At 43.2% G+C, this 27,701-nt stretch overlaps 1 protein-coding gene across 3 annotated transcripts in view; it reads right to left on the bottom strand.

Annotated features, from left to right (window-relative positions):
• GLRA1 (glycine receptor alpha 1) overlaps nt 1–27,362 on the bottom strand; it is a 40,433-nt gene extending 13,071 nt beyond the window's left edge. For all 3 annotated transcript variants that reach the window (XM_074915783.1, XM_074915784.1, XM_074915785.1), the window contains exons 1-3: nt 27,269–27,362; nt 11,463–11,593; nt 8,529–8,596 (exon numbers count right to left, since the gene is read on the bottom strand). In XM_074915783.1, the coding sequence (XP_074771884.1) occupies nt 8,529–8,596; nt 11,463–11,593; nt 27,269–27,324 (255 nt within the window). In that variant the 5' untranslated portion in view covers nt 27,325–27,362. The remainder of the gene's footprint in view (nt 1–8,528; nt 8,597–11,462; nt 11,594–27,268) is intronic.
• Between the last annotated feature and the right edge of the window lie 339 nt (nt 27,363–27,701).

Raw genomic sequence — 27,701 nt, 5'->3', positions numbered from 1 at the left:
TACATTCCCAAGCCATGACAAGCCTTTTCCCCTTTATTTCTCAAGGACCTGTTGTTAATTTTTAGCTCTGTAGCTTACAGCTATCTCATAGCATGAGCAGCTGCCTAACCTTGCATCTCTCTGTCACAGCAGTTGTCAGCTGTGTGTGAAGTGTCAAGACCTCAAGTCTGAACCCCCGGGCTGGAGAAGTGATGTTCAGTTGCAGAGGCTGTAAGGGCTGGTGTCAGCAAGACGACTGTTGCAGAGGATTAAGGGGGAAAGAGACCAAAGGCAACTTCCTTTCAGTGTTGAATCATCCCGTATTGTGACTATCTATGATTCCTCCAGACTTGTCAAAAGAAAAGGCACAGTGAGACAAGCAGTCCATGGAAGGGATTTTCCCTGTGTGTCCATTAATATAAGGGTAACTCAGATGGACTGATGGGAGCAGCTGCACTTGGTGAGAGTATGTGAACATGAGAGGGATGTGCATGAAGTCTACTCTCCTAATCCTAAGGGAGTGTTCTGGATTCTCCTCTCTAATGTCAAAATGCCATAAATGCTACAGATTTTATAGGACACTCATCTTTAATTGAAGCTAGTCCTCAAGCACTATGCAAAATGCTATCTGCCTCATAACTGTGGGTCTTACAGCTCCCCTGAGTTCCCCAGGCCAAGGCTGGCTCCTGAGGTTGAGCTCAGACACTTTCCTGGACTATTAAAGGCAGTTTCTGTTCCCCCTGTCTGACCAATAGCTTCCCAGGGTGATCTGTGTGCCCCTTTTCTGCTGACTTTCACGTAAGAAAATGAGCCAACAAATTGAAATGGAGAGAGGACATGCCAGCTATCAGGAGAGGGATAAAAGCTCCACGTCCATAAATTAATTGACATTTTCTAAGTATAGAGGCAGACTGTGTCTGAAGAGCAGAATATAATAAACCAATTTCACTGCCCTGGCCCAAACTAATAGTTGCTATCATGATTAAGGGTTTCTTTGGTGCCTTTCTAATACTAATATACTGTGAAGACTTTTATGAAGAGACAATTAATGGACGGTGTCTGACATGCTTGCTGATATCTAATACCTGCTGCAGGCACTGGAACCTTTATTTCAGTGAGGCTATTTGGCACCTCTGAGGGGATCTCCCTGACTCCCTCAGGTCTGTTCTTTCCATTTGGAGAACACAAAGCTCTGAAGGGTGCATGTGGGGAACAGTCTTTCTGATGTTGCTGCCTCAAGTGCTTGCTTGAGTATGAACCTACAGCCTCTTGTCCAGGAGGACATGACTTCTGTGAAGTCCAGTCACACTGGAGGGTTTGGCTTGTGTCTTGGGTGCTTTGTGGGTTTTTTGGGGGCAGTTCATAGCTAAGCCCATGGTCTAGAATCTGTTCCAAGCCACTTAATGCCATCCACATCCTCAGAGCACAGAAGCTGCTAATGACATTAATGATTGTGACAACAGCAAATGGACCAAGGACTTGATGCTAAAAGGAGCAGACTTCCGAACATGAAAAAGAGTTGCAGCACTCTCTCCTTCTGCTGGTATTCTGAATGTCACCTTCACAAGTCCTAGTCGGTCCCGCTGATTTAATTATTCATCTCTGTCCACCATGCATAATGTGTCTTGAGAAAATGTGAATAGCAGTGGACAGCTAGGAACCAGGGTCTTAGCGCAGGACTAGACAATCATGCAAACCTAAAGACAAAAGCAACCCTGAATCTCCACTTCCCATGGCACGCAGCAGCTCCTGGAACAACTTGTACACTTTCAGTTCTCCCTTTTCTGTGTATAAAGATCTGCAGCCATGGCAGTCAGGGGAAATCAATGTCACTGACCTAATAGGTAGAAAGCAAAAGGTTGTTTTGCTTATTCAGCTACAAATAAGCTGGATGTTAGCAGGTCAGCTCCAGTTGGGGGCTTATGTCATGTATAACACAAATTAAACTCATGTTTGGAAGAAACTTCAGTGGTAGCTGCCCAGAAGTGTTCTCAGCCTGATGGAGTGTTGAAAGCAGGCGGGGGGGAAATGGAGTCAATCTCCCTGTAACAGCTTGTGTTGCTGTGGATAAGCTTTGTTGCTGGAGTAAACTCACTGCTTTAGCTTCAAAATCCGTTGAAAGGAAAGGGTGAGAAGAGCGGTGTAGTGTGGTTTATGTTGCCACCACAGCAATTGTGGCAAATATGGCATTGGAGGCCATAGACAGAATGATTACCATAGTCACCATGATGATGGATCTTAATCACATGTTTGTGGGCCAGATGAAAATAAACTTCTCACAGCAGACGGCTGTGAGAAAACTCCTCCTAACTCATCTCCAGAGACCAAGTGTCCTGTACTCATGTCCTGCGTGGGGACAGTCTAGGGGCATGGCGTGGACACACGGTGTGAGAGGCTGCCCTACCTCCCTCCAGGGGATGTTCATCAATGTAGTGAGTAACGCTGGCACGTGTTTCTCTTTGTGCGTCTCCTTTGGAGACAAGTGTTTGCAGCGGATATTTTATTTTTATTTTGGAATATAGACAACTGAACATTTATGTTGTGATATAAAAAAGGCAAGGACAAAGAAATATAATGCACGCACTGAATGTAATTCTCTGGTTTTGCCATTTTATGGCATTAGTATTTCACCTATCTGCGCGTGTGTTTATGAAGATCTTCCTTCTCAGGGGGTTTATTCCACAGTCCTTGCCTGGCTACTGAGAATGGTTGTTTCCTCCCATATGCCTTTTCCCTTATGACAGACAGCTGCTTTGCACTGCAGTATTGAAGGTGCTAAGCAGCCTTTTATATTTCTTGTGGCCAGGCTTATTTGAACATAAATGTAAAAACAAGCCCTGTGACTGCAAACTGGAGATGGCACTGCCTGAGGAGCCAGCAGAAGGCATGGAGAGCAAATGGGGTATGTCTGTGGCCGTGACACAGGCTAAGATAAGAGTTACAGGATCCTGTGTGTGGAAAGCTTTATGCTTAGGCATTGCAGTCAAGCTGAGGGGTGACGAACCAAACACCACTCATTCACTGGCTACCTGGAGATATACAGTATTTCTCCTGGATGCTGTTGTATGAAATCTTAATTAGCATCACCAAGAAGTCCACAGTTATTCCTAATTGATGGACAGAACAGACCAATTTCTGATATGAACTTCCAAGCAAAAAAAAAAAAAAAGGTTTTACTGGGGCAGCAAAAAAAATCTTTTTCCATATCCTTCTTATCACTTGAGTTCCTCATTTGTGTGCCAATCACATCCAGGCATTGATTATCTTGTGCAGCTTGCTCCCCTGGCTGGTTTGGGAAAGGAGAGCAGCATCTTCATGTCATGAAGGCATTCAGGAGTTTTGTAATTTGGCACAAAGGCATTTTACTCCCAAGGGTGAAATGACACAGGGCAGGAAGAAAATAACTGAAGTGATCAAAGTAGTTCAATTTGATAATGCTGAAATGAAATTCTGCTTAGTGACCTCGCAAGGAGCCAAGGAAATGGAAGATCATTTGAGACCTTTCCTTCCCAAGATACCAGAGTCTTGGCATCTGATGAAAGTAGGGACGGGCTGGAGGTAGTGCTGTGAAGGAGGGATGGAGGCTGTGGGGAAGGTCAGTGGGTTTCAGCCCCTGATTCAGCGGTTCTGTCAGACCAGCCTCCACACTGAACAGTTTTGGTGAGAGATTTCATTTTGATAGATTTAGATTTTGCTGATGGAAAAAAATGGGGTAGAACTCCCTCAGAAGGGGATCCTGGTAGCACACCTAGAAGCAGGGAACCAGGGACTTTAATAGCATTAAGTTAATTCTCTAGAAGGGGAATGGACAAATGTTTTTAAGGCTACTTGCCCTACAAAGGAGCAATACAACTGACAAATTGCAAAAAAAAAAAAAAGTGCACCTGGAGCTGACCTTTGAAGGGTTAATAAGGGACCTCATTACCTTGCCACAGCTGTAGCCAAGTAGCTAGTTTGAAGATTAGTGTGAAAGCCACAGCTGGGCCAAGGGGAAGAGGTGCTGCTGAGGAGGAAGCCTGTTGCTTGAGGAAGGTATGCATGCATGCAGGCAGGCAGGCAGGCAGGCATGCAGGCAGGCAGGCAGGCAGGCAGGCATGCATGCATGCATGCATGTGGTGAGGGAGGGGAGTGGTGCTCCAGTGTTTCATAGGTGTGGGGGTTTTGTGCTGGAACCTAAGGCAAAGTTTTACTGGTGTCCCTGCAAAAGGAAGGGAAAATATATCTCTCTAAGCCAAGGATGGAGCTGCTAGGGGGTGAGCTGTACCTAGTATCCTGAATTTTAAGATTAGATGTTTAGTATTGAGGTCTTGTTCAGCTTGGGTTTGCGTTCTTATTTTTGTGTCCTTGTGTTTGAGCTGTGTAGTCCTATTTCATGTTTTGGTTTTTTATCTCTTCCCTTCTCCATTCAGTGCAAAGACAAATTCCACCCACATAGATAGCTAAAACACTGTGGGTTTAACATTGAGACTGCAGCAGACTGAGATGATGTGAAAACCTTTTCATTTTGTGTTGTGTGACTTGTTATATGCTTATCATCTCTGTGGGACTGATGGTTGGCTTTAAGAATGACTGACTGCAGAAAACTGAGCTCAAAGCCTAGCCTTTGCTACAGGCTTTGTGTACTGATACTTACATCTTTCACTAATCTTGGGGTGAGTGAACCCAATATTAAATGTGAGATCCATACACTTAATCAGTCATATTTGCTATCTACTGCACTGTGGCTTGTGAGGCTGGAGTGAATTGCTTAGTCTGTTTTGCAGGATGGTTTGTTATCTCATTGGAAATCTTATATATAGATGTCTCTGAAGAAGTATTTAACATTTGGGCAGTTACAGCCTCCAGCTTCCCCTGTCTTGAGAACATGCTGGGAGACCAATTGTAGCTGGGTCGCAGCTGCCTGGAAGGTCACATCTGGTTTGCTCTTTTCAGATGGGATAGCTATGGCATGAAAACAACAAAAACAAATCTGCATATATACACCCTCTCTAGGAGACCCTGTGCTGGCTGTTTTGTGGTTTTCTTTCTTTTATACTCTCTTGTTTGCTGTGTGTGGGTCCTCTTTAAAACATGAGACTGTGAGGGGGGGTTATCTTGAGCATTGACTCCAGCTCCTAGCAACTCTAGGTGATGAATGATAAAAAAAATTCATCCTTCTCCATGTGCCTTCACCGTATACAAAATGCTCCCAACTGCCTAAGCCAGAGAAAGAGCCACAAAACTGCAGCTTCCATTGGAAGAGAGGTCAAGGGCATAATTTAATTCCCAGTTTTCTGTTATAGCAGGAAATCTGTGAGATGAAATGTTCAGATAATCCTGCCAATTGTCTTGTGCTACAAAGAAAAGCTGAAGATGGTGCAGTTCATTCACTTAAAAACAAGACCCTGTTCCTTAAGTGCTTGACTTCTATTTCATTTTGAATGAAGAATTTGTAGCTTTGGTATAGGTTTCTTACTCTGGTATGGCTGGGAGGAAAGTGTTTATGATTTTGAAGAGCAAAGATGGATTTAGAAGTTTGGGGTTGGGGTTGTTTCGTTGTTTTTAATAAAAATAAGTGGATAGAGTGGATGGATCTTGCATTTGTCCTCCACAATTCCATGTTGTTAGATGCACTACTGCAGTAATGCTTTGGGACAGAAGGAGGCTGCCTGTGCTTCTCTGGCTGCTGTACTTGGTAATATCTTTCCCCTTGAAGCACTTGTTGGGTTCACAGGGATGTGTTCCCATTTGCCGGTTCCCTTGTCCTTAGAGCTGATTGCAACTGAGGCTGATGGATGTAAACTATGAGCTGCAAAGTCCAGTCAATTATATGCAGCACTAGAGGCTTTTATGTTGGGTCTCAAGTTCTGCAGGATGCTTAAAGCTTACTTCCCTTGTTCTAAGTCAGTTCTGCTTTGGGGAATTCAGTTTGGTGGACGACTTTGTTGTTTGTTGTTTGTTTTCTTTTTGTTTAAATTTCTTCTATCCCTGCAGCAGTTTTCAGGTCTCCAGTTCTTGCCTTATTCATTCTGAATCTTTGTGGGGCAGATATTGGCTTTCTGCCTGCTCTGGAAAGTCTGTGCCTGCTGTTGGCCCCAACTCATTATTCTCCCTTCTGAGGTTTGTAGACCCAAGTGGTTGCATTAAATGACTGTTTGTTCTATTTTCCTATTATTTTGTCCTCTTCCTCTACCTTCTATGATGGCTCAAGCTGTAAGTGAGCATTCACCTTCAATTTCTCTAATTCTCTGCGTGGTGAGCTCATGATTTTTGCTAGTTTGTGAGATTCAGGCACTGTGAATGTATATGGTAGTGATGGTATTTTTTGTAGGAGCTAACAGCACACTATGGAGATATTCTAAAGCCTTCTTTAATTGCACGTGTGGTATCCTTAAAGAGCTCTGACTTTTACTTCAGGTAGTAGTACAATAGTAACCAAATATAAAATGATGTAGTACTCAAAACCTGAACCTGGCCTAGGTTGCCTAATGGTTGAGGTTTAAACCATAATGTTTTTCTTTAATGATCAGTGAAGCAGCTGGGGGAGTGTTACCTTCATTAGTTCTAGGGGTCAGTGATAGACTACTGCTTTCCTTAGAGCAAAATGTTGAATTACCTCTCTCCGCCCCTGCAAGCTTTCCCCCCACCTCAACTATCTGATCACTTGTTTGAATTCAAAGTAGTCAGGTCTGTTTCAAAATCCCTTCATGATAGGACCTTCTGCCCTTCCCAGAAACTGTGGTGGGGAGCTGACACTGCCTATCTGACCTGCTGCTTCATCAAACAGTGGGGAGAGACTGGCTTCTCTGCAGAGTAAATCCCAGGTTAGGAAATCCCAGACTGCTCTAACTTGCTGAGCTCTCATTTTCAGATGTTTCGGTACCTGTGTTGCTTGTGTTCTTGTCAGTGTTTACAAGCAGAATTGCTGTCCCCAAAGAGGTGCATTATATTAGGTTGTGTGCAATGCTGTGTCAGCCTGACATCTGGACTAGCTTGTCAGAGCTGACTTGGGTATTTCTAGACAAAGGAATGTGCCCAGAGGGTGTTCTTGGGTTCCCATGGGAATTCTTTCTATGGAAGATCGACTATGAAATGAGTGGCATCTGGAGAGGATAGCAAGTCCCTGCAGCATATCTTGGAGGTGAACTGCATCTCTCTCTCTCTCCCGTACTAGTCTATGCTAATTTTATGGAGCATCCTGCTTGCAGGATCCTGCGGCGTCTTTGTACGACTGCTCCAACGCATCTCGCAATGTAGGACAGATATATTGAAAAACATGTCATTGTAATGTGCTCTGTACGTTGCACAGGGATCCCTTGTGGGCCTGCCCCTCTCCCTTGAACTCTGCATTGTCTCTGCTAGATTGTGTAGGAACAGAGTATTTATTGCCTGTAACACCAAAGGAGGTGTCCAATAAAATAACACATTAGGAACAGATGTGTATTTTGGTTCGAGTTCTTTCTCTTTTGCTTTACATACAGATGAATCTATGAATACACTTCTCGCCTATGATCTCTGACATATTCTGCAATCTTACTATGAAATGTGTTTCTTTGTGCTTAGACAGAGTAACAGATTTTTTTTCTACTACTGGAACCGTACTGCCCCCAACCCCAAACATTTCCAGAAGAATGGAATAATGTCAGAAAAGATTTATAATCCCAGGTATATAGCTGTTTGTCTCCTCTGACTGCGGTGTGCCTGACAAGTAACTTGAACAAGTCAAGGAGTGTGATCTATATGTAAAGCCTATCACATCCTGCCTGAATGAACAAAACACCTGAAGCTGGAGTTTTGCATTCTTCATTCAAAACCTTTCTAGAAAAATAATTACTAAAGAGTAATTAAACACCATCTTTCTGGATTATCTTTAATTAGCACAGAGGTAAGTCACTGTATCTCCAGAGTGTTCCTTTGCTGTTCACTGATTATGCCACAACCAATCTTTAATAGTTTTCAGATGGAGCAATTATCTCCTGTTCTAGTGATCCTCTGCTCCCACTGTCTTGCCAATTAGATACAGCCTTTAGCCATGTTCACTAAGTTTGTCTGAAGGGAACTTTAACTTGCAAATATTGGTTTAGAATATTTTATTAAGAATCATTGTCCAACAGAAATATGTCTTCAAGAAAATAATCATCTGATGATTCTCTTAATCTTTGGGAATCTGAAATCTGGTGCTGACTGAATTTGAGTTCAGCTGACTTCCCGTCACTTAAAGTGTTGATTCAAACTTCTGGATTTATATGCACCTAAACACAAAGTATTTGTAATTGTCTCTGAACTTGGAGCCTTAAGCAAGTTCTTGGAAAAGACTTTGTTTCCTTTTCTGACCCTTACACTTTGCCTGTACTGTGTTTTCACAGAGATACAGATAGAAACTGTGTGGTCACACTACATGCAGTGTGAGTCTTGTGTGTTGACCATTAATCTACTGAAATGTTATGTAAACTTGGAACATGGAGACAGTATTTTCCTCTGGTCATACTAAAGAGGAGGGTGATGCATTTGCTGGGAGTTCAGTGAGGCTAAGCCAGTAGCTGAGCAGCTGTGCTGTGATTTTTACTTACCATAGTTGTTTCTGCAATCGAACCGAAGCTGTTGATGAAAATGTTGCAGCTGACATTCACTGGTGGGCCTGCATGACAAATACGGATTGGAACAGCAGTTCACTGTGTGGTTATAAGACAAAATATTTCCACTCTGTAGTGTTAAAACCTATTGTGGGAACAGGGTGACTGAGGGGTGAGTATGGGAAAAAGGTCTGGATGACCCGGCTTAGTTTAGTCTTGGTTCTGATGCCTGTTTAACATCAGACAATGCTCTTGCTTTGCCTCTGTTCCCCTGTGTGAGAGAGTGTTTATATATCTCTTCTGTTGGCTGTTTTGATGAAAAGGAGTGGATCACAGCCAGACAGGACAGCTTTCTAGATATCTCAGCATTGCTGTACGGGTGGCAAGCTCACCTCGAACATGAATAGGAATGTATCCCAGAAAAGAGCTGAGAGACTGTTGACAGGCCCTCTTGTTTAAAGCTCTATACTTTAAAAATACTCATTTAAAGCATCTAGATGTTTCTGAACTAGGCCCATGTTCCCTATGGAGTGCAGCAGAGTGTGCTGTAGGGACCAGGCTTAGTAAAGGAGCAAGTACCCATGTGATAATGATGTCTGCTGAGGCTCGCAGCCAGATAGGAGACTTTAGGCGTCTGCCAGCAGAAATTCTCTGGCTGTTCTGTTTCTGGAGAGGATTCCCCCAGACTTTGGGCCATGCCTCTCATGGTCTTTATTTGTTTTCAGAATGAAGCTTTGTTTAGCCTGCTCATATTAGAGAAGCTAAGGGGCCATCAGAGGAGAGGAGTGAGGATTAAGGGCTTAAAAGATTGTGGTTAGAGGGCACAGGGGTCAGTCTGTTCATGTGGTACTGGCAACCAAAGGTATCAGAATGACTGGAAGTGAATTGCCTGGCAAATCTGAGGTGGAAATGTTGCATTTGCATTGAGGGGGATGCCAGGAGCTGCAGTTCAACACAAAAACCTGAAGAACATTTTGGAACCAGAGCCATACCTTGTGGCTGGCAAACCAGTGGCTTGCACTCGTATACTGAGTTGACCTCCTAGATGACTGCATGAGCTCATGACTCTGACATGCATGGAAAATTTTGGCCCTCCTTTTCCTGATCCTTTGCTGATATGAAGCTGAGTGTGGGATGAGCTTGGCCCAGTACATGTGAAGAAGACTCTCTTCTTGGGGCAGTCCAGCTCTTGTTGAGGCACTGTGCTCTTCCCACTGCATCCAAGAGAATCTGTGAGCACTCTGCAGGGTTTGGGGTAATTTAGCTTGTGTGAGGCTCTAGAAACTTCGCTGCCGAGTGCTGAAATGTGCCACCTCTGCAGTGGGATGCAGCTGTGAAGGAATGTTGTTTTCCAGCAGCAGGGGTAAGGGTACAGCCTGGGTGAGAGGTCCCTTGTCCCACACGTGTTGGATTCAGTTCTGTCCCTGCACGAGTTACTGACTTCATCCTCCAACTTAAACCAAAGCCCAAATGCTTTTTCCTTGTTCTCAGAATCTGAATCCACATCTAAGTCCAGACTTTACAGCATTTATGGAAAAGCTGCCATCTTATTTTTGTTAATCTTCCCCTCCCCAATAATCAATCTGATAGGGATCTTTGGTATTATTTTAATTTAGATCTAACCCATTAAAATGCCCTTATGAGTTACTGCATCTAATTTAAATGACATGCTTTGAGAGCTACAACCCCAAGCTCTGTAAAACACCTCCTATGCCTCCCATATAAATTGGAGCTTGATTTATGTGGGAGGCTAAGCCAGCAAAACTGCCCTATGGGGAAGGTGTAGTTCATTGAAATAAAACTGAAATTAAATTATCTCAAATAAAAATGCAATACAGCTGCCTTCAGCAGGAAGATAATGTATACATTTCATTAAATATTAAACTTTAATTTCTTGTGTGTGTGTGCATAATTTAGTGGTAGGCAGGTTTGCAGGGTGTTTTTTTTTTAAACTCTGATTTGGATAAAAACAACAGTGTTCTCTGTTGCCTAGCTAATTTCTAGGACATAAGCTTTCCACCTATATTTGGGTTTAAAAGCCCAGTATAGAGCTTATTGTTTGAAGCTGGATGCTAGGTGCTGTCACTGTGATTAATGGGTCCTGGGAGTCCTCTGTTAGCATTGCCAGTGACTTGGGGGCGGAGGAATTGGTAGTAGGAAACAAAAGAAGTGAATGAAATGAGCATTGAAGAGGGCTGGACAGTGGCTGAGAGGGGCAGGTGCTGCTTCTTCTCTGGGTGTGATACAAGGGAAAGTGAGCTCAGTTAAAAGGAAAAGCAAACAAAAAAACCCCAAACCCCACCCTTGTTAGAAGAGGTGTTTTGAGAAGCAAAAAGGTTCTGTTGTCCCAAGGCCTGGTCCGATGCTGCTTGGCTAACAGCGAGTATAGGATGAACTGGGGAAATCGGGTATGATATGCAGCTGTGCTGGGCACTAGCTTAAGAGCCCCTTTACTATGGGGAACAGTGATGGGGCAGAGCTGCCCCTGGCATCTTGCTGAATTCCTCTGGAGCTGATGGGAGAGGTTCCTCTTGGCTCCAGCAGGTGCCGGGGGGGGGAGCGTTGACCCCCATTAGAAGGTGCTGTGGGTAGTGACTTAAGGGGAAAGTTGAAGGTTTTTTTTCTCTTGATCTGCAAGATGTTCAGCTCCTGCCAGTCACTGCTTGGTTTGGCAGGATCCCTGATCCCTATACTGAAGCTTTTCCTGTATGTAAAGGTGTTACAAGGTTGTTTCCATTCTGAATGGAAGTCAGATGCCTTTCCAGACATCTACAAGGGATCTATGTGTCAAACCTCTCATCGTCATAGATATTTCATATGGACATTACAATTGTTCATATTTTATATACAGTTAGGGAAGTATTCATGAGGATTGCATGCAGTTTTCAGTCTCAAAATGAAACAAAGCCACAAAGCAGGGGTTTTGCATACCTTTAAAATTTGGCCTGATCCTGGCATCATATCCTGAAGTTCGCCCCATCAACTTATCCAAGAAATCGGAAGGAGACATGGGTTTGGGGGCAGATCGTGCTGCTGCTTCAGCTTCTTTGGAGGCTGCCAGGCTGTGTGAGTAGAAGGAAAGAGGAGGTTTTAGTGTACATCCCATACTGGGGAGGGTTTGGGGTCCAGACATGGAGCAATCGGCATCTCATTCCTGCTTCAAGACAGGACGGGTACCCATGTAGATTTCTAATAAGGCTGGTCTCTGCTAATTTGTTTACCCAGCCCAAACATCTCTGAATACAGCATCCCAGTTGCCACCGAAGTAGAAGTGAGATAATGAGTGGAGAAAATCCTTTTGTGAGTTTAGGTATAGCTCCTTGGCATGCCACTAAATTACAAATGTGAACTCTGGCACTGAGCTCTACAGGTAAAATATACTTGAGATTAGCCTTGGGCAGCAATTACTGCTTAATTACATGGCAAATAGTAAAGAACATATCTGGTACTCTGACAGTTTAATTTTCCAAAAGGCAGGTAGGATCAGAGCAATCTGTAATTTGAGGCTTAAATGAGTGTCATGTGATTGTACAGCTCCTGCAGAGCCTTTGCGACCATAGGGGATAGATGCATTTTTATTTCCTGCTTCCTGGTCAGTCCAGCATTTGCTAGTGGTACCTGCAATGCAGCGGTCTGAGTTCAATACAGCAACACAGTCTCTGGACTGGGAGGTGTCTGGAGTGTGATCCTGAAATGATACTCCTGTTGGGTCCAGGATGAAAGGAAATGAAATCTTTGTGGGACCTTTATGGTTTCTGGGGCAGAAAGAGTGAAATGACTCATTTATCTGTAGAAGATGAAAATCTAAGGTTGGCAATGTGCCCATGGGAGTGTGCAAGATCTGCAAGGTGATGATTTGAGTTTAGAAAGTCCCTGTTGTTGCCATCTACACAGAAACAAGTGGCCCCTGGTACGAGGTGCTCATTCTCAACTTTGCAGGGAGGTTTCATTTTCCAAGACCGGAATAGACACTATTCGGTTCCTTCCCTATGGTTATATGGTTTCTACTTGAACACAGATCTGTTCTCAGGCTGAAAGTGAGGTGTAAAATTGCCTAGATTAGAGGAAAAAACAACCAAACAAAAATCCCTCCCCAAAACCCCAAACCACGTAGGTGACGTGCAGTGTGCTTAGGCAAGAGCTGTCTCTGCCTGAAGGTTCAGATGCCTGATGCTGGTTAAAGCCTACAGGCAGTATTGCAATGCAAATATATAATAAGCCAAAGAAAGCTGCTCAGGAGGAAGTAAGGCTTATTGCTTCACCTTTTAAAAACTCCTGAATTCGAAGTACAAAGGCTCTGTGGGAACAGTGGGAAGCCGCTGTATCAGAGCACCTGAGAGGTCAAAGCATGTTTACAACAGACACAAGATATTTAGCTCCGTATGTCCTCACAAATGACACCATGGAGTCCTCTTGCAGCATGAGGACGTCACCTTGGGAAGTTCTTCATTTCTTGTCTCAAGAGACTCTGAAGTAGCCAAAACTGCTGTCTTTCAGAAGAGGAGTGCTAAGTACTGATAAGATCTATCGGGAAGAATTTAGAGATGGTTATTATGCATGGTGTTAATGTGAGCCTGTCCCCAAAGACCTGTTCAGACAATACAGGTTTGAGCTGAGACCTCAGATGTAAATGTTATCCACATGAGGCCTTGACAAGAGCATTCTGAACCACCAAGTTCCCCAGGATTTTAAAAATGGATGCGATTCAAAAAAGGGCTTGGGTGTCATAATTTCAAAATCTGTATAACCTGTATCGCATTGACTTCTCTTTTCCAGTGTTAGAAGTGATGTCTTGCCAAGCCTTGGTTTTCAATCCTGCAAACTCACAGCTGCAGTCTGGCTTCTTTTGCAAGCTGCAACTGTATTGAGATTCTCTGACTACTAGATTTTTAACTGTTAAAAATTGTTTCATTTCTGCAGTAGAGAGGAGAGCGAAGTTCCAGATCACTCCTAGTGAGTCTAAAACCAGTATTTCATTTCATTCACCCTTCATATGTTCACAGTCCACTCCCACAGTTGACCTTATCTGAGCTGGCTGATGCACACTCATGCTTGGATGTGATCTGACAAGGTGTGAATTTAGATTTTACTTTAACCGTGTGCTATTTCTTGTCCTGTCCCAGTCTCTGCTCTAAGGAACTACGCAAAGCCAAACCAGTGTGTTTCAGGGGTAAATGAGGCTGTGGAATGGGTGATGTTCTTTAATTATTTTTTTTTTCTTTAGAAGGAAAACAACAGGGTGCAATTGAATTGCAAATGCAGAAGAAGAAAGCTTGGAATGGAAGAACAATCAATACTGGGCTCAACTATTGCATTCCAATAGAGTGTCTGCATGGCAATGAGTCGAGAGAAGATTTCAATTAAGCAACAAATGACTTGGTAACCAAAGACTCCTGCCACTTCAGCAGCAAGATGCCAGATAGTGCAATAGAGTGATTTCTTCTCATTAACTGTAGACTTGAAGTATATGGAAGTGGAAAAGTGGGGGGCAGGAGGGAAGAGACAATACAAATCTAATAAGCTTTAAGTGCAAAAAGATAATTAGAAACTGCAATTCCCCTGGCATTTATTTTTAAAAATTAGGTGAAGAAGCAGAATCAGTGTTCAGCTTTCCTGTAAACTCAGTGTGAAAATCTGTTCTGAATATGTTCACTTCGCTTCCAATGACTGAGTCTGCTGTATTCCTTGGGTCCCATTTTCTGATTCTTTCTGCATCAACGTTGCAAGTAAATTAATTTCACGGGCTTAGTTCCTACATGGAAGTAGGTATTTAGAGAAATGAATCTCACAGGCATCTGGGAGAGGGTCACCCTCTCACAGCCCTGCTGCGTTCTGCAGCTTCACGTCCATCCCTGTGAGCAGTTTCTCTGAGCACCTTTTTGGATGTGCTAAAACTGTCAAAGACCATCTCGTGCCTCCTGGTGTGTGTTTTAGGAGCTCTGTTTGAGTGCTGCATTGTTACCCAAATGACCTAAGAATGATGAGTTCTGAGTTTCTTCCAGTTTCTGTTTGGTTACTAAATGTCTTGTTAAAATTTCCCCCCCACACGCTCTAGATTTAACAAGAAAAGGCAAGAAAGTAGGGGATGATGGAATACCAAAGCCTTTCCGACAGCAGGCTCTATGGGCATCAGGCAGATGTGTCTGCTCTCTAGCTCAGAAGCAATAGTAGAAAACACCACTGGGAACTACAGAGAGGCTGTCCCACCCCACCACGCTTTGGAGGGTTGGATTGCATCTGACATAATTCTGGAGTGTTCATTCTGGTTGTGACAATTGAGCTTTGATATGCCAGTTTATCTCAGACAGCACCCAAAAGAGCTATCAGCTTTTCCTATTGTCTTCCAGGTGTGTTTTGACCAGTGCCGTGTGTGCTGCCTTGAGAGCTTTCTGGGATTTTCTTCATTCCTTAGTTCTTGCAACCTTGAAAGTCCCATAGGTACTGTCCATCTCCTGGTCCAGCAGAGACAAGGAGAGGGGAAAACTGCCAATTGATTTGAAAATTATTGACGGTAGGAGAGAAATGGATATTTAGGTGGGTGGTTGTGTGGTTCAGAGAAAAAAAAATAATCTATGAATAAACAAAAGGAGGCAAAACATGTAACAGAACGACTGAGGATGTAGTTTGCATTGGTGCAAGAGTGTTGTCTGAGCTGAGAGCATCTTGGTGCATTTTAATAGCAGCCAGACAACAGCTTATTTTATTTACGAGGGTGTAATCCCTAGTGCATCTGGCTGAGGAAGTGCCATCGGGCAATCATCACAGCAACAACAATGGAAGAGATCCCTTCAAAGGGTCGATGAACCAGCATAATCTTTTGTGCTATTAATGCTGGCATGTGAGCAGACATCACCAAGCCCCTGGCAGGTCCAGCCCGCTTAGCAGGCACGTGAAAGTGGAAGCTGGTGATGAACCGCCCAACTGCTCAGGGTTGCATTCCTCAAAACAGAGCAGTCAGGCTTTGCAGGATACCTATTACTGTTTTGTCCCAGCCTCTACAGGCACTGTTTGCTCTGTCGGCATTATTTTATAATTTTATAAACAGATGATATATTCTTGTAAAGAGTTATTTGGTTTAGAAAGTGGCTCTTCTACAGTCTGGATGTGTCAGTTTGTTCTGTTCCCGGCTCCCCAGTCGGCTGTTTTCTCCTTCTCCCCCCATTTCTATGGCTCTTCTGCAATATTTTCATGCCTTTTTTTTTTTTTTTTTTTCTTTGGCTGTGCCCATAGTTGTCCATCTAATTAAGTCCAACATCACAAACTGCCCTATTCTGGTTGAATGCTGATACTGAGAATTACTGATTTTTATTTTTTTTTTTTTTTCCCGAAGAGCAATGATGAAGGAACTTAATTAGCATGGGGCCTCTATTCCCCTGTCATAATTTAATCGTTAGTCATTAATTCTGAGGGTAAAAAAATAACGTCTGGCAGCAGAAACATAAACTGTTGCAAAACCAGTGTTTGCAGAGGAAATCTATCTCTGCAAAGTGTGGAAGGTTCAGGTCCCTGCAGAGATAAACTGGTGCAACATCAGTGGCTCAGGAGAACAGCACTGGGTTCGTTCCTCTGGGCACTCTGTGGGCTGGGGAAATAGAAGATACCTGATCACTTTTCCTGGTTCAATGCTGCTCAGCAAAGGTTTCTGAAGGGGGTGTTTGTTTGCTTGTTTTTGAAACACAATGCAAGCCAGAAAGCTTGTCGGGGATGTGTTGGGAGTAGTGTTCAGGTGAGCTGGCTCTCACATTTGTCAAATGTGATGTTTTCTGTGAGCAGATATCCCAGAGGAGAGGAATATCCACCAGGTCTTTGAGGCAGGCTGAGGTGACAAATATAACTGTTTCCACAGTTACCTTCAAAGCCAGGCTAGAGCAGTGTGGGCTCCTGGGGACACAGGAGAATTCACCAGCTTAGTTTTACTGACTCCAGCAGGCTCTGAGATGTGTAGTCACAGAGAGGACATCAGACGGTTGGGCACAAAAAGGCATCATGTCCTTCGTGGTAACTCTCCCCCTGCTCTTCCCAAACCACCTCCCTGGTCCCCGAGATGGTGCCTCTTGGGCACAGAGTCCCCTGAGCAGAGACTGGAGCTCAGCAGAGCCCAGCCTGTATTCAGGCGCTGCTGATGCTGGCGCTGCCTGTCTCCATCTTGTCCTCAGCAGCTGGAGAGAGGGAGGAAGGACAGACAAGAGATTTTTTTCCTGGTGAAAAGGAAAAGGGACAGCCCTAAACTCTGTACACAGACTGTTATTTCTGACTGAACGTCAACATGTTATCTGGAGGAAAATGCTGCCAGACACTGGCCTGGGAAGGCTTGGCAGAGGCTGCAAGCAGGCTTTTTTTTAATGATTAGATTTACTATCAAAATGAATAGCACAATCAATATTGATATGCAATTCAATTAAAAAGGATGAAACTCATTGTCTGCATGTTTTTCTCTGTCACTTTGTCTGAATTCCCGGCCTACAGCAGTAGAGGTTCACAGGATAAAAGAGGAGTGGAGGTATGTGGGGAGGAGAGTCCCAATGCTTTGTTTTTGTCCCAGCATGGTGCAGAGTAGGAGCTTTGAGTGCTACAGATGTGCTGATTGCAATCCATGTGGTCATGCTCAACTGCTAGTAATTACAGTCCCTGCAGTATGGACATGGGGTGTGCTACAGGGGTGAATTTGCAGATTCCAGGAGGTGGGGAAGAAATACAGACTTGTTTTTTTTCTTAATTCAACTGAGAGGTTATGAACAGAGGCATGGAGCAGACCTGGATGTTGGGACAGGATAGGAAACCAGTCATGTACAGCAAAACTGGTGAAATATGGAATTCAAGAACATGCAAGAAGGAATTTTACTCTGGGAAAGAAATGGGCAATAAGCCATTACTTATTCCTATTCATGGCAGGAGGAGGGGGATGGGAAAGAAAAGTAGGCTTGCTAAATGTTGCCATCTCTGTCTTGGATGGTTATGCTCTGTTGCTGTGAGCTGTTTAAACCAATTCTAGCTTTTGCACCAGAAGTAACTGCATTGCAGTAGTCGCAGGAAGTAATCAGTTAAAGTTTTAACCCAAAGAATCCCAAAACACTCTCAAAGGTCCTGCACAACAGTTTCACTGGACCCTGTGGCTGTACAGGAGGAGAGGAGCTGGGAGACACTTTTCCATGAGTCTTGGGGAATTAACCCTCTGTGAACATTCCCATCCAGGGAAAGCTGCAACAACTTTACTAGAGTAAGAAAAATCTCTTCTTCAGACTGCAGCATTCTGATGTCTCTGTGTTCCACTGACACATTCCTGCAGCTCGTCGCTCCTATGCCATATGGCAAAACACCCCGTCCAGAACTATAAAACATCCCCATTACACTGATTAACTCTATGGAAAGACACCAGCCCTTGCAACAATTGCTGATGTTGCCTGGATGGAGAAATAAGAAAATAATAAATGACTAGACAATTGGCTGGGGGGTTAAGGGAAAAATCTGCGTGTTGTATATAGTTGAGATGGGAAGTACACAGGGAGATCAACAAATTGCATGGAAATAGTGCTCAGTTGCATGCAAGATCCCTGCTCTTAAAAGGACTGTGGTTGGAACTCTCATGTTGTGTGGTCACTCTTGCCTATTGCTTACTTTAAAAAAAAAAGTGTGTGTTAAATTCGGGTTTGAGCCACATGCATTTTCTTTTGTGACATTTTCAACTAACGCCTCTTCCAGAAGCATCCACAGTTCTTGGAGCACAACTTTCTGGAGATGTATGATCCTAAGACACTGAGATAGGCTTGAAAACATAAACAATAGAGAAGCAAAGTCAACGCTCAGGTTCTAATTACTTGTGAAATAAATCCAGAAAACACCAGCATTGACTTTTACACATGTGTATACCAAAGGGTTTTTTTTAAAAAAAGTTATAATTGAATTTTTCATTGAAAAATAAAAGAAAAAAAAAAAAGTCCTGCAAAGACAAAAGCATGTGTCTAGCTTCACACACACTGAATATTCCCATTAAAGTCAGGGGGGCTAGTCAGATAATTTAAAGTTATGCATAAACAACCTTCCTGAATGCAGTAAATGGGGGAAAAATGTCTTTACAAGACAAGGCTTCACATTCTAGGTAACGATACTCTATCCACTGATGTGCTTGGATGGAGAGCTGTGGTGGGAACCTCAATTGACGTCAGAAGGCTTTAGATCACAGACCAGACAAGAGTCAGAGAATTACGAGAAATCTTGGATGCTCTTCTATCTATAGCTCTGCAGTCGCACTCTCAGTTGCATTTTCATCAGTTCAAATAGCTTGCTACGGCAGCTTTTTAAAAATTAGATTTTAGTTTAAGGATTTATGCTGCTTGTTAAGATTGAATCACAATATTGTAACTGATTTTTTTTGATAAATCAGAGGTAGTATGAATAGAATTCTCTTAAAAGAGATATAACATGCAGTGCAGAGTGGTGGTGAGTTTTATCTTCTGAAACTTTTGGCTACAGATCCTTTCAAAAGGCCTCCTGAGCATAACCTACCTACAAAATCGTGGGTCTCACAGTAGAATTGGGACTCTCTGATGTGTATATTTTGTACTGTGTAAAATGAGTGGCACGATAAGAGAGCTCATTTTGATATTTTCTGATGGAATTAGTTGTTGCCATTGCAACACCATTACCCTGCTGGAGATGAATGTTACCTCTGTGCTGCCTGTGATTCCTGGTGTAATTTATCAGTTTATTCATGAATTATGATGAAATGTAACTTCTGGAATGAATGGCTAAGCTCTGGATCTCCTGCTCAGGAGGGCTCTTCTCCTCCCCACCCGGGTTGTCCTCTGACTTTGGTTTCTTCAGCTCCCTGACAAAACCCCCCATCTGTTCAGCCCTGGCAGTGCTGCAGGGCCTGTGTGGGTGCAGGAGAGCAGGCTGTGTTTGATGAGGCTTGTACGTTGTCAGCCGTGCTCCTGGGAGATGATTTCTGAGCCCATAGCTCTGTGTCAGGGCGTGATGGATGGGGCTGGAAGATGGAGGATACTTGTGATTCTCAGGCATGTGGGGTGGCAGGAGAGGTGCGACGCACACGTTTTGGTTTGTAAATCACATCTTGGGAGCTCTGGTGCAGGAAAAAAAAATTCTGTGTGTGTGTGTGGATATGCCGGGAACTCTTGCTCTGCTCAGCAATGCTTCCAGGGGGTGAAAGCACTGGGAGTGAATAAAGAGACAAGATTGTAAACAAACCCCACAAAAAGTCACTTTTTTTTGGTCCACAGCCTGTCTTTGCAGTTCATAGAAGATAAGAAAAGGTTGCCTCACCCAGGAATTCAGGGCATCTGGCTTCCTTGCTCCCAACTGTGGTAATACATGTGGTGCACAGATCCTGCTGTAATGGGGACGGGACCCATCTTGCACAGGGGATCCTGGCACCAACAAGGGCATTTGGAACTAAGGATTTTTTAAAGGGTGCTTCTAACAGCTGACCCTTGTATGCTTGGAGGTTTTATACTTTCATGAACGGGGAGGAGGGGCCTGTTCTTGGGGCTTTGTACAAAGCGTCTTTTTATTTGCATCATCTGAAATAAAAGAGAAAAAAAATCAAAGGAAATTGGGTACAGGTGAGAAGTCACGAATATTGTTGGATTTTTCTGCATGATTCCTGTCTCAACTGCATTTTGCTGCTGAACCAGACGCGTGCGACTGTGGTCTGATCCACCATTGATTCCACCTCTGTTGCTCTTTATTGATTTGTGTGCTTGCTCCAGCCCCACCGGGGCTGGGGGACAGGATCTGCATTCTGGGCGAGTGGTGGCAGGGGCAGGCATCGCTCGCAGGGCAGGCGATGAGGGGAGCTGCTCTCGGCAGCTCTTGTCTGAAGGCAGCGTGTGTGATGATTGATTGCACTGCAAGCCCTGCTGTTCCATGCATGCGACACTCCTTGTCTTGGCAACCTCTTGTTAGTTTTTTCCCTCTTTGCTCACCCTGCAATGAGGCACTGATAAAAACAAGAGAGTTCCCTGACTGTCTGCTAAGGCATTTGGGATTTTTTTGTCTTTTTTTGTTGTCTTTTTCCTAGCGTGCTGTGAGCCATAGTGGAAGGATGAAGGAGGAGAAATCAAAACGAAAGCAGGTGCAAAAGTGTGTTCTTTTGTTTCACCCTCCTTCTCAAAATTGAAATTTTGTGGGGTTTGGTAAACTAAGATTTCTCCTGCTTTTCTCCACTGGCACTTAGATCCAGCAGAGATGTATTTACAGGATGCCAACTGTGTCTGTGTACCAGCCAGATGTGGTGCAGTCCCCAAATCAGCAGCTTACCATGGTGCATTATATGGATGAAATAATTGTCTGCATAATGGGGAGTGCTCAGCGCGTGTAAATGACGGGTGCATCTGTCTCTATCTATTTCTGTTCTCTGCAGGCCCTTTCTGTGCTTTAGCCTTACCGAGGGGACAAAAGCTATATTTCTGGTTTGCTTTTTTATTTTCCAGTTTCTGTGCATCAGTCTCTTGAGGTATCAGGAGAGATTTGGGAGCAGTTTGAGGTGTGTTACCTGATCTATAGCACCAGAGGGATCAAAGTGTGCAGCTCCACGACCAGACTGGCTAGAGCAGATCAGCAGTTTCCCAAGAGGTTAAGGGGACTGCATCATTTTGTACCAACTGATCAGTTTGGCTAAGAAATACCAATGCAAACCACTTCCCCTCGAGGGAAATGGTTTCTGTTGTCTGGCTTCGAAAACACAAATGTAAATTGTTTAGCTACATTGGGAGGAGGGTGAGAGAAACTAAGAAGAGGTGAATTTTTTTGTTTGTTTTTTTCCTCTTTAAGGTGAACTGACCTGCTGAATTAGCAATATTTTATTATGCTGAGTGCAATGAATCTGGACTGTGTAAGTAGGTCTAGAAGTCAGGAGCCAGCCAGCCTGGTGTTGAGTTGTCTGGTCATGGCAGCTAGTAATCCTTCCAGTGCCTTGCACTGGAGCAGCAGGAGGAATTCCTGTTTCTCTCGCTCCTTCCTTTTTGCTTCATTTATCCCAAGTTTTTTGTTTTGTTTCCAGATGGAAATTACCAAAACCTCTTGGAATGGTGTTGTTTTTGTTTGGTTGGGGTTTTTTTGTCAGTCAAAAAAACTGAATCATACCATGGTGGGGAGAGTCTGCTGGAATGATATTTTTAGTATGTGAAAGAATGTGATGAGCCATTTTTCTTGAAAGGTGTGAGGTGCACAAGTCTAATCATACTTTGTAAGCATAGATATCATTGTGCTCTTGCTGATAGATAAGGGTCAGTAGAAAGTATATAAGGTAATGATAGCAAGAGGGTAATTTACTGGAAATAGTGAAACCCTGACTTAATGTGTCACAACAGTGAGAGCTGATACAGGCAAATAAAAGTGAAAGAAGCCAAAATGCATTATCAGCCTATCTGTTGTCTGAATACTAGTCACTTTGGGATTCTCAGAAAAGCTCCTGGTTATAGAAAATGAGCAAGCAAAACTCAGTGAATAGATTTAGATGATTTGACATATTTAAATGTTGTGGGTTTGATTTGGATATTGTGATTTAAAAGCATGATTTATTTTTTAAAACCCTTGTCTCTCATCAGTACCTAAATAGCAATTACATTCATTAGGTGGTCTGACATCTTGTTCTCAATACTGAAATTTGGAGAGCCCTTTTAACCTGCGTGCTAGGATGAATTGAGAACAGACTTCTCTGCTGGTTTTCTATCACAGATGAATGATCATTGGGATAATAAATTAATTTAATTTTGGACATTGATTAACATCTTAATTCAGATGTTGGAATCCTTTTCTATCCAGGTCAGCTCATGAGGATTTGGTGAGATGAATTTCATAAGCTGGCAAGGAAAGTGTTTGCCCAAGACCAGGGGAACCGCAGTGGGCTGTTGCTTAAACTGCTTTCCTTTTTGATTTGAATCTTTTGGTCAGTAGGAGAATGAGCTTCTTGGCTTTCACTCTATGCTATTATATCTGAGACACTCGAGTCAGAGGGCCCTTTGCTGACTTGTTTCATACATAAGGGTCTCCAACACCTCCTTCACAGGAGAAGAGGAATAAGTGGAGACCAAATTCCCATGCCTAGATTCTTGTTCTTGAAATCTCTGTAGATAAATCGTATGATCTAATGCTCTTACGTGTACAGACAGGATCCTATGATTCCCTCCACATATTGATCTCTTTCCAGAAGCAGCTTCCTTCAGGTATTTGAACAGTAAATACGTGTCCTGCCAATGGGGCTTGCTGCAGTATAGGGTAATGTTCAGTGGGACTCAAAGTGGACAGCTGGTCTGTATTACCTAACACCTGTGCAGCACCAGTGCCTCAGAGACAAAGGGCATTTTATTAGTGCATGTGAGAAACAGCAACATTGTCTGTTGTTTTTGTTAACCACAGTGACTATCTATGGTTTTCCTGCTCCTTGCACCCAACATAATGGGGTGGGGAAATGGGTTTTGCCCAGACACTTCTGAAGCATTTCTTTTGTTCTGATCTATCCAAGGAGCAGGTCTGGAGTTTACAGCAGCTGTTTAGAGAGGAAGGTTAAGATTAGACTGCGCTAGAAAATGTTTTTCGTGCTTTATGTTGATTTGTCTTAATTGCCTACAATGCAAGTGAATTGTTACAGATGGATGGAAGTGTGCATCAAAGTCCCTGAGGAAGGCAGGGTCTCAAACATTTTGTGTTTCTACTGGGATGATACCAAATTAATCTTCCTTTGTGGAATGATTTATAAGGGTTTCTAGGTAGAACTGTCTACCTCATCACATTTTCAAATATTGAATACGTAACCCTTTTAGTAGGGTCTCTAATGGAGCTATTACAGGTTGCAGACCCAAGAAACTAGAGTGTCCTTAGAGCCATCTAGTCCAAGTCTTTGCTTAATCATTTTTATTTTGTGGAGGAGCCGACAGATTCAGTAGAGGCACAACAGGTCATAAGGCACAACTTCTAGTAGATTTTAGTAGGCACAAGGAAAATACTCTTTAACTACTGAGAATATCTGCTATGTTGTTTATCTTGTGACTCTGGAATTCTCTGGTTAGTATTATACTTCACTCAGAGGTACCTCTCTAATGCTGTCTAGCACTGCAGAGCTGTAGCAGAAGGTTTGGAGATAACATGCCCATTACTCTCCTTTTCCTTCCTCTGCCTTTTCTTTTGTGGTATTTCCAAGGGGCTGAAATCGGCAGCTCGCCCATCACCTACTTTATCTCACAGACACTTTTTCCTAAAAGAGACTTGAATTTCAACAAAGTTAAGATGCATCATATTCACAATGGCATCTTCTTACTGTTTTAAAAACTGGAATCAAAGAGCTCTGTTACTGACAGGAGGGAATATAAAAATGCTCCTTAGAGCAGTCTGGTAGGGTCTGAAGCTGGCAGCAACCTTTAGCCTGTGAATCACTCAGAGCAGTAGCCTTGAATCACTCCTGCTTGCTGACAGATTGCTGTTCAGAAGGGGCCCACTCTGACCCTGAGTCAGTGAAGGTCATGCTGCTGATTCCTGATACACAGAAGTGCATTTAGGACAAGAATCAGGCCCAAACAATTTCAGAGCTTCACAGGACAGTGTCCAGTTGGGTGACGTGCCAGTTCTAGCCTGTCTTTTATGTCCTACCTTGTACAAGGTGCATTCCTACCTCAGGTTTATGCAGTGATGTTTCTGGACCACTACAGCTATTAAAATGCAACAGTACAACAGAAAGTCCGGGCAAGATCATCACAGGGTAAGGGTAGCTTTTTTTTTCTGTGTGAAGGAATTAATAACTGCACCAGGGCACAAATATGCAAGTCTAGTTAGACTCTGGGAGAACATTTGCATATGTCTCCACAGATATAAGCAGGACATCTGGAAGTTGCTGTGTAAATATTGTCCAATCTATTTTTATTTTAAAGAAATAGCGTTTTGCCTTACATAAATATGTGCAAGGAAGGGTTGGTCAAGCAGTCTGCTAGAAGACTCTTAATCTCCCACCCCATCACAGTTTCCATCCCTGTCTCTGTCCAGGTTCTCAGTAAATGTCTTAGTCACAGCTAAGTGTCTGCAGTCTGAGAAGGCAGGTAGCAAAAGGGAAAATGCTCTTCCAGAAAGAAAGATATATCAGAATAAGCCGCTTACCACAAATTCCTTCAAAAACACCCCAACTATAACAGCAACAAATATCATATTGGCAATAGCATAATGTTTGCATTCACACAGCAGCTGTTACTCTTTCCCACAGGGTCTTGTTTTTTTAAAAAGCTGGTGAAGGACATTTTTGTTAAGCAACAGATCTAGTGTCATTTCTTATATTGGCTGTATCTAATTTTCCTTTGGGACTTCGGATTTTTCTTTGTTTTTGTTATATATGTGCTAACATATAATAGACTCCAGAATATTTTCGACAGGCGGGCAATAAATTGTGGTACACCCTGTAATTTAAAGCAATCCATACTTCTATTATGGATTATTGGATTATCAGCTTGTGGGTTTTTTAAACATTATATATGACTGAGTGCAGGAGTAATTGGTACACTAAATTTATGAATGACTGTTAATGAATAAACTTCACTTACTGAAACTGAAATAGCAAAGCTATTCTTGGACCAGAAAGGCTGGTAGATTTTTGGCCTGTAATAAATTGAACACATAACACAAAGCAGGAGAAAAAAAAAAAAAAAAAGAGAAACATTGCTTAGAGTCAGTTCTGAGCAGGAATTCCTGATTTTTTTTTTTTTTTATTTTATTTTTTTTTCCCCTTGCTTGGAAAATGATTGCAGTGTGTGTGTATATACACACACACATATATATATTTGGTTTTAACAACTCCCTGTAATTAAAGCATTTAAAAATTTTCTTAAACATTATTTTCAGGGAAACCAGACTTCCAGAAATACATTTTGTATGCAATATGACATAATCCTATGTAGCACGTGTGTGTGTATGCGTATAATTTATAACAGAAACATTTACATCAGAACCTGAAAGGACTGGTTTACCAAGGTTTTTAATCCTCAGGACTTTCATTGACGTGCCGAGAATCTGTAAGTGCTTGCATGTGTTGGATGATGCATAAGTGTGCATCATAGAACAGGATCAGTAAGACAAGTAAGTACCAATTTCACTTGTTCAGGCAGTTGAGAGGAAAGTCAGATAGATGCATTAGTGCCAGGGCCATAGGAAACTCAAGCCTGGGAGTATTCTTTTTTAAAATTTTCCTTTTGCCTTCTAGCTTATTTATGGACATCATTTCAGAGCACTTATGTATTGTTTAATCTTGTTTTTTATCTCTATGCTTCAATGTTGTTTAACTAAAGAGTTCATTGCACAGACATATGCCTCCTGCTAGTCCACCCCACTGTATTGTGCAGTGCTGCTATACACTTGTGACTGAATAAGATAACAAAGGATGGCTCTGAAGTATTGGATATTGTGCATTGCTCTTCAGATATTGATGATTTTAGTTATTTCTAGAACTTCTCTCTTGGCTTACCTAACATATAGACATTAAATGCTTTGAGTTCTCACTACAATCTTGCTGTCGTTGATTTTCTGTGGAAATACAAAAGAAGTGGGGATATCCCAATTTGTATGCCTGGAAAGACTTTAGTGTTCAAAAGGAAAGAGACTGCTAGCTAGAAAAGTCTGGCCAGTATCAGCAGGTCTGCTACTGTGATTCATAAAATAATATGTATTACACCAATGATGTATATGTAAATAATCTCTGTTCTTTCCCCTTAAACTGTGAGACTTTGGTAAAACAGAGAAATGCAGAAGTAAGAGCCATGCAACTGAAATGAATTCTGACTGATGACCAAGTTCAGGTCATGAAAGCAGTTTAGGTTTTTTGTGGGTTGTTTGTTTTGGTTTGGTTTTTTTTTGTTGTTGGTTTTTTTTGGTTTTTTTTTTTTTTTTTTTTTCCCCAATTGAATTGGTCTGGCATCTATCACTTGATAGCAGGCTCTGTTATTTGTACAAATAAAGAAGAGCTTTTACCTTTCAGGGTGGTGTTTTGTGGTTGTTTTTTTGGTTTTTGTTTTTTGTGGTTTTTTTTTTTTTTTTTCCATTTAATAAAAGCACTGCAAGGTGAGATGGACCAGAAACAATTCTTTGAGACTAAAACTGTTCCTTCTCCTACCTTAGCCTTAACAAACTGAGCACATCTAAAACAGTCAAAATACAGCTGGGTACTAAGGGATATAGTTATAAAAAGCTCCCCGCATCCCCTTTGGCTTTCACTTAGATTCTGCAAGGGAAGGATGCTGAAAGCAACATGAAATAAAAAAGTTGGGAAGGAAGGAGATTATTTCTTTGCCTTCAGTGACAAGCTGAAGAGATAAGGTGAGCTCTCCTTGAATAGGAGCCCTACACAGCTAAGCAGTGAAAGCATCCTACGGAACTCACCTTAAACTGCAATCTGAGGATGGGGAGGGGGCGAGGTGGGAATATTTACCCGGGCAAATTCAAGTGCAGCATTCCCAGCCGCCACTAGTTGTCACTTTGCAACCAGCCGGGGTCGGTGTTTTCAGCACTGCGGTTAGCGAGATTGCGGTCCTAATTAAACGGAGTAACTCCCAAAGCCGCGGAAAGTCCCGAGCCCGGGGCTGTGCGGTAGCCAGTCTCGGAGAACCGAGAGGAGGCGAAAAGGCAGCTCGAGAAAGGCGGAACGCCGCGGTCCTAAGGCTGAGGCTGTGCCTAGGGGCTGTGCCCTGTGCCTGGGGCCCCGGCAGCGCCCGGTGCGCACACACTCCTCCCGTAAAGCCGAGCCTTACCTGAAGAAAACGATCGTCTCCCACACGTAGACTCCGAGCGCGTTGACGTTGCACATTTTTCCAGTTGTTGCTGGTTTTGGTGGTGGTTTTTCCTTTTTTTTTTTTTTTTTTTTTTTTTTTGTACTCCGTGAGGGGTGGGCCGGTGGGGTTGGCCAATAAAGTAACCCGGCACTTGGGGAGAATCGGTAGGGGAAGCGAGCCACCCCTCCCGAGGCAGGCTGGGCAGGGGAAGGCCGGGAGGGCTCCGCTCAGCACCCTGGACAGTGACAGGGAGGGCGGCTCCGCTCAGCACCCTGGACAGCGGCCGGCGGGCGGCTCCGCTCAGCACCCTGGACAGCGGCGGTGCGCGGCGCTCCGCGGGCGCCTGCGGAGCGGCCGGCGGCTCCGCTCCGGCGCTGCCTTGGCTCGTCCCTCCGCTCCGCCTGTGCCCCCG

The sequence above is a fragment of the Athene noctua genome, chromosome 12 (assembly GCF_965140245.1).
Source record: "Athene noctua chromosome 12, bAthNoc1.hap1.1, whole genome shotgun sequence".
In the NCBI taxonomy this organism is placed as follows: domain Eukaryota; kingdom Metazoa; phylum Chordata; class Aves; order Strigiformes; family Strigidae; genus Athene; species Athene noctua.
This window is presented reverse-complemented; position numbering and strand designations above follow the sequence as displayed.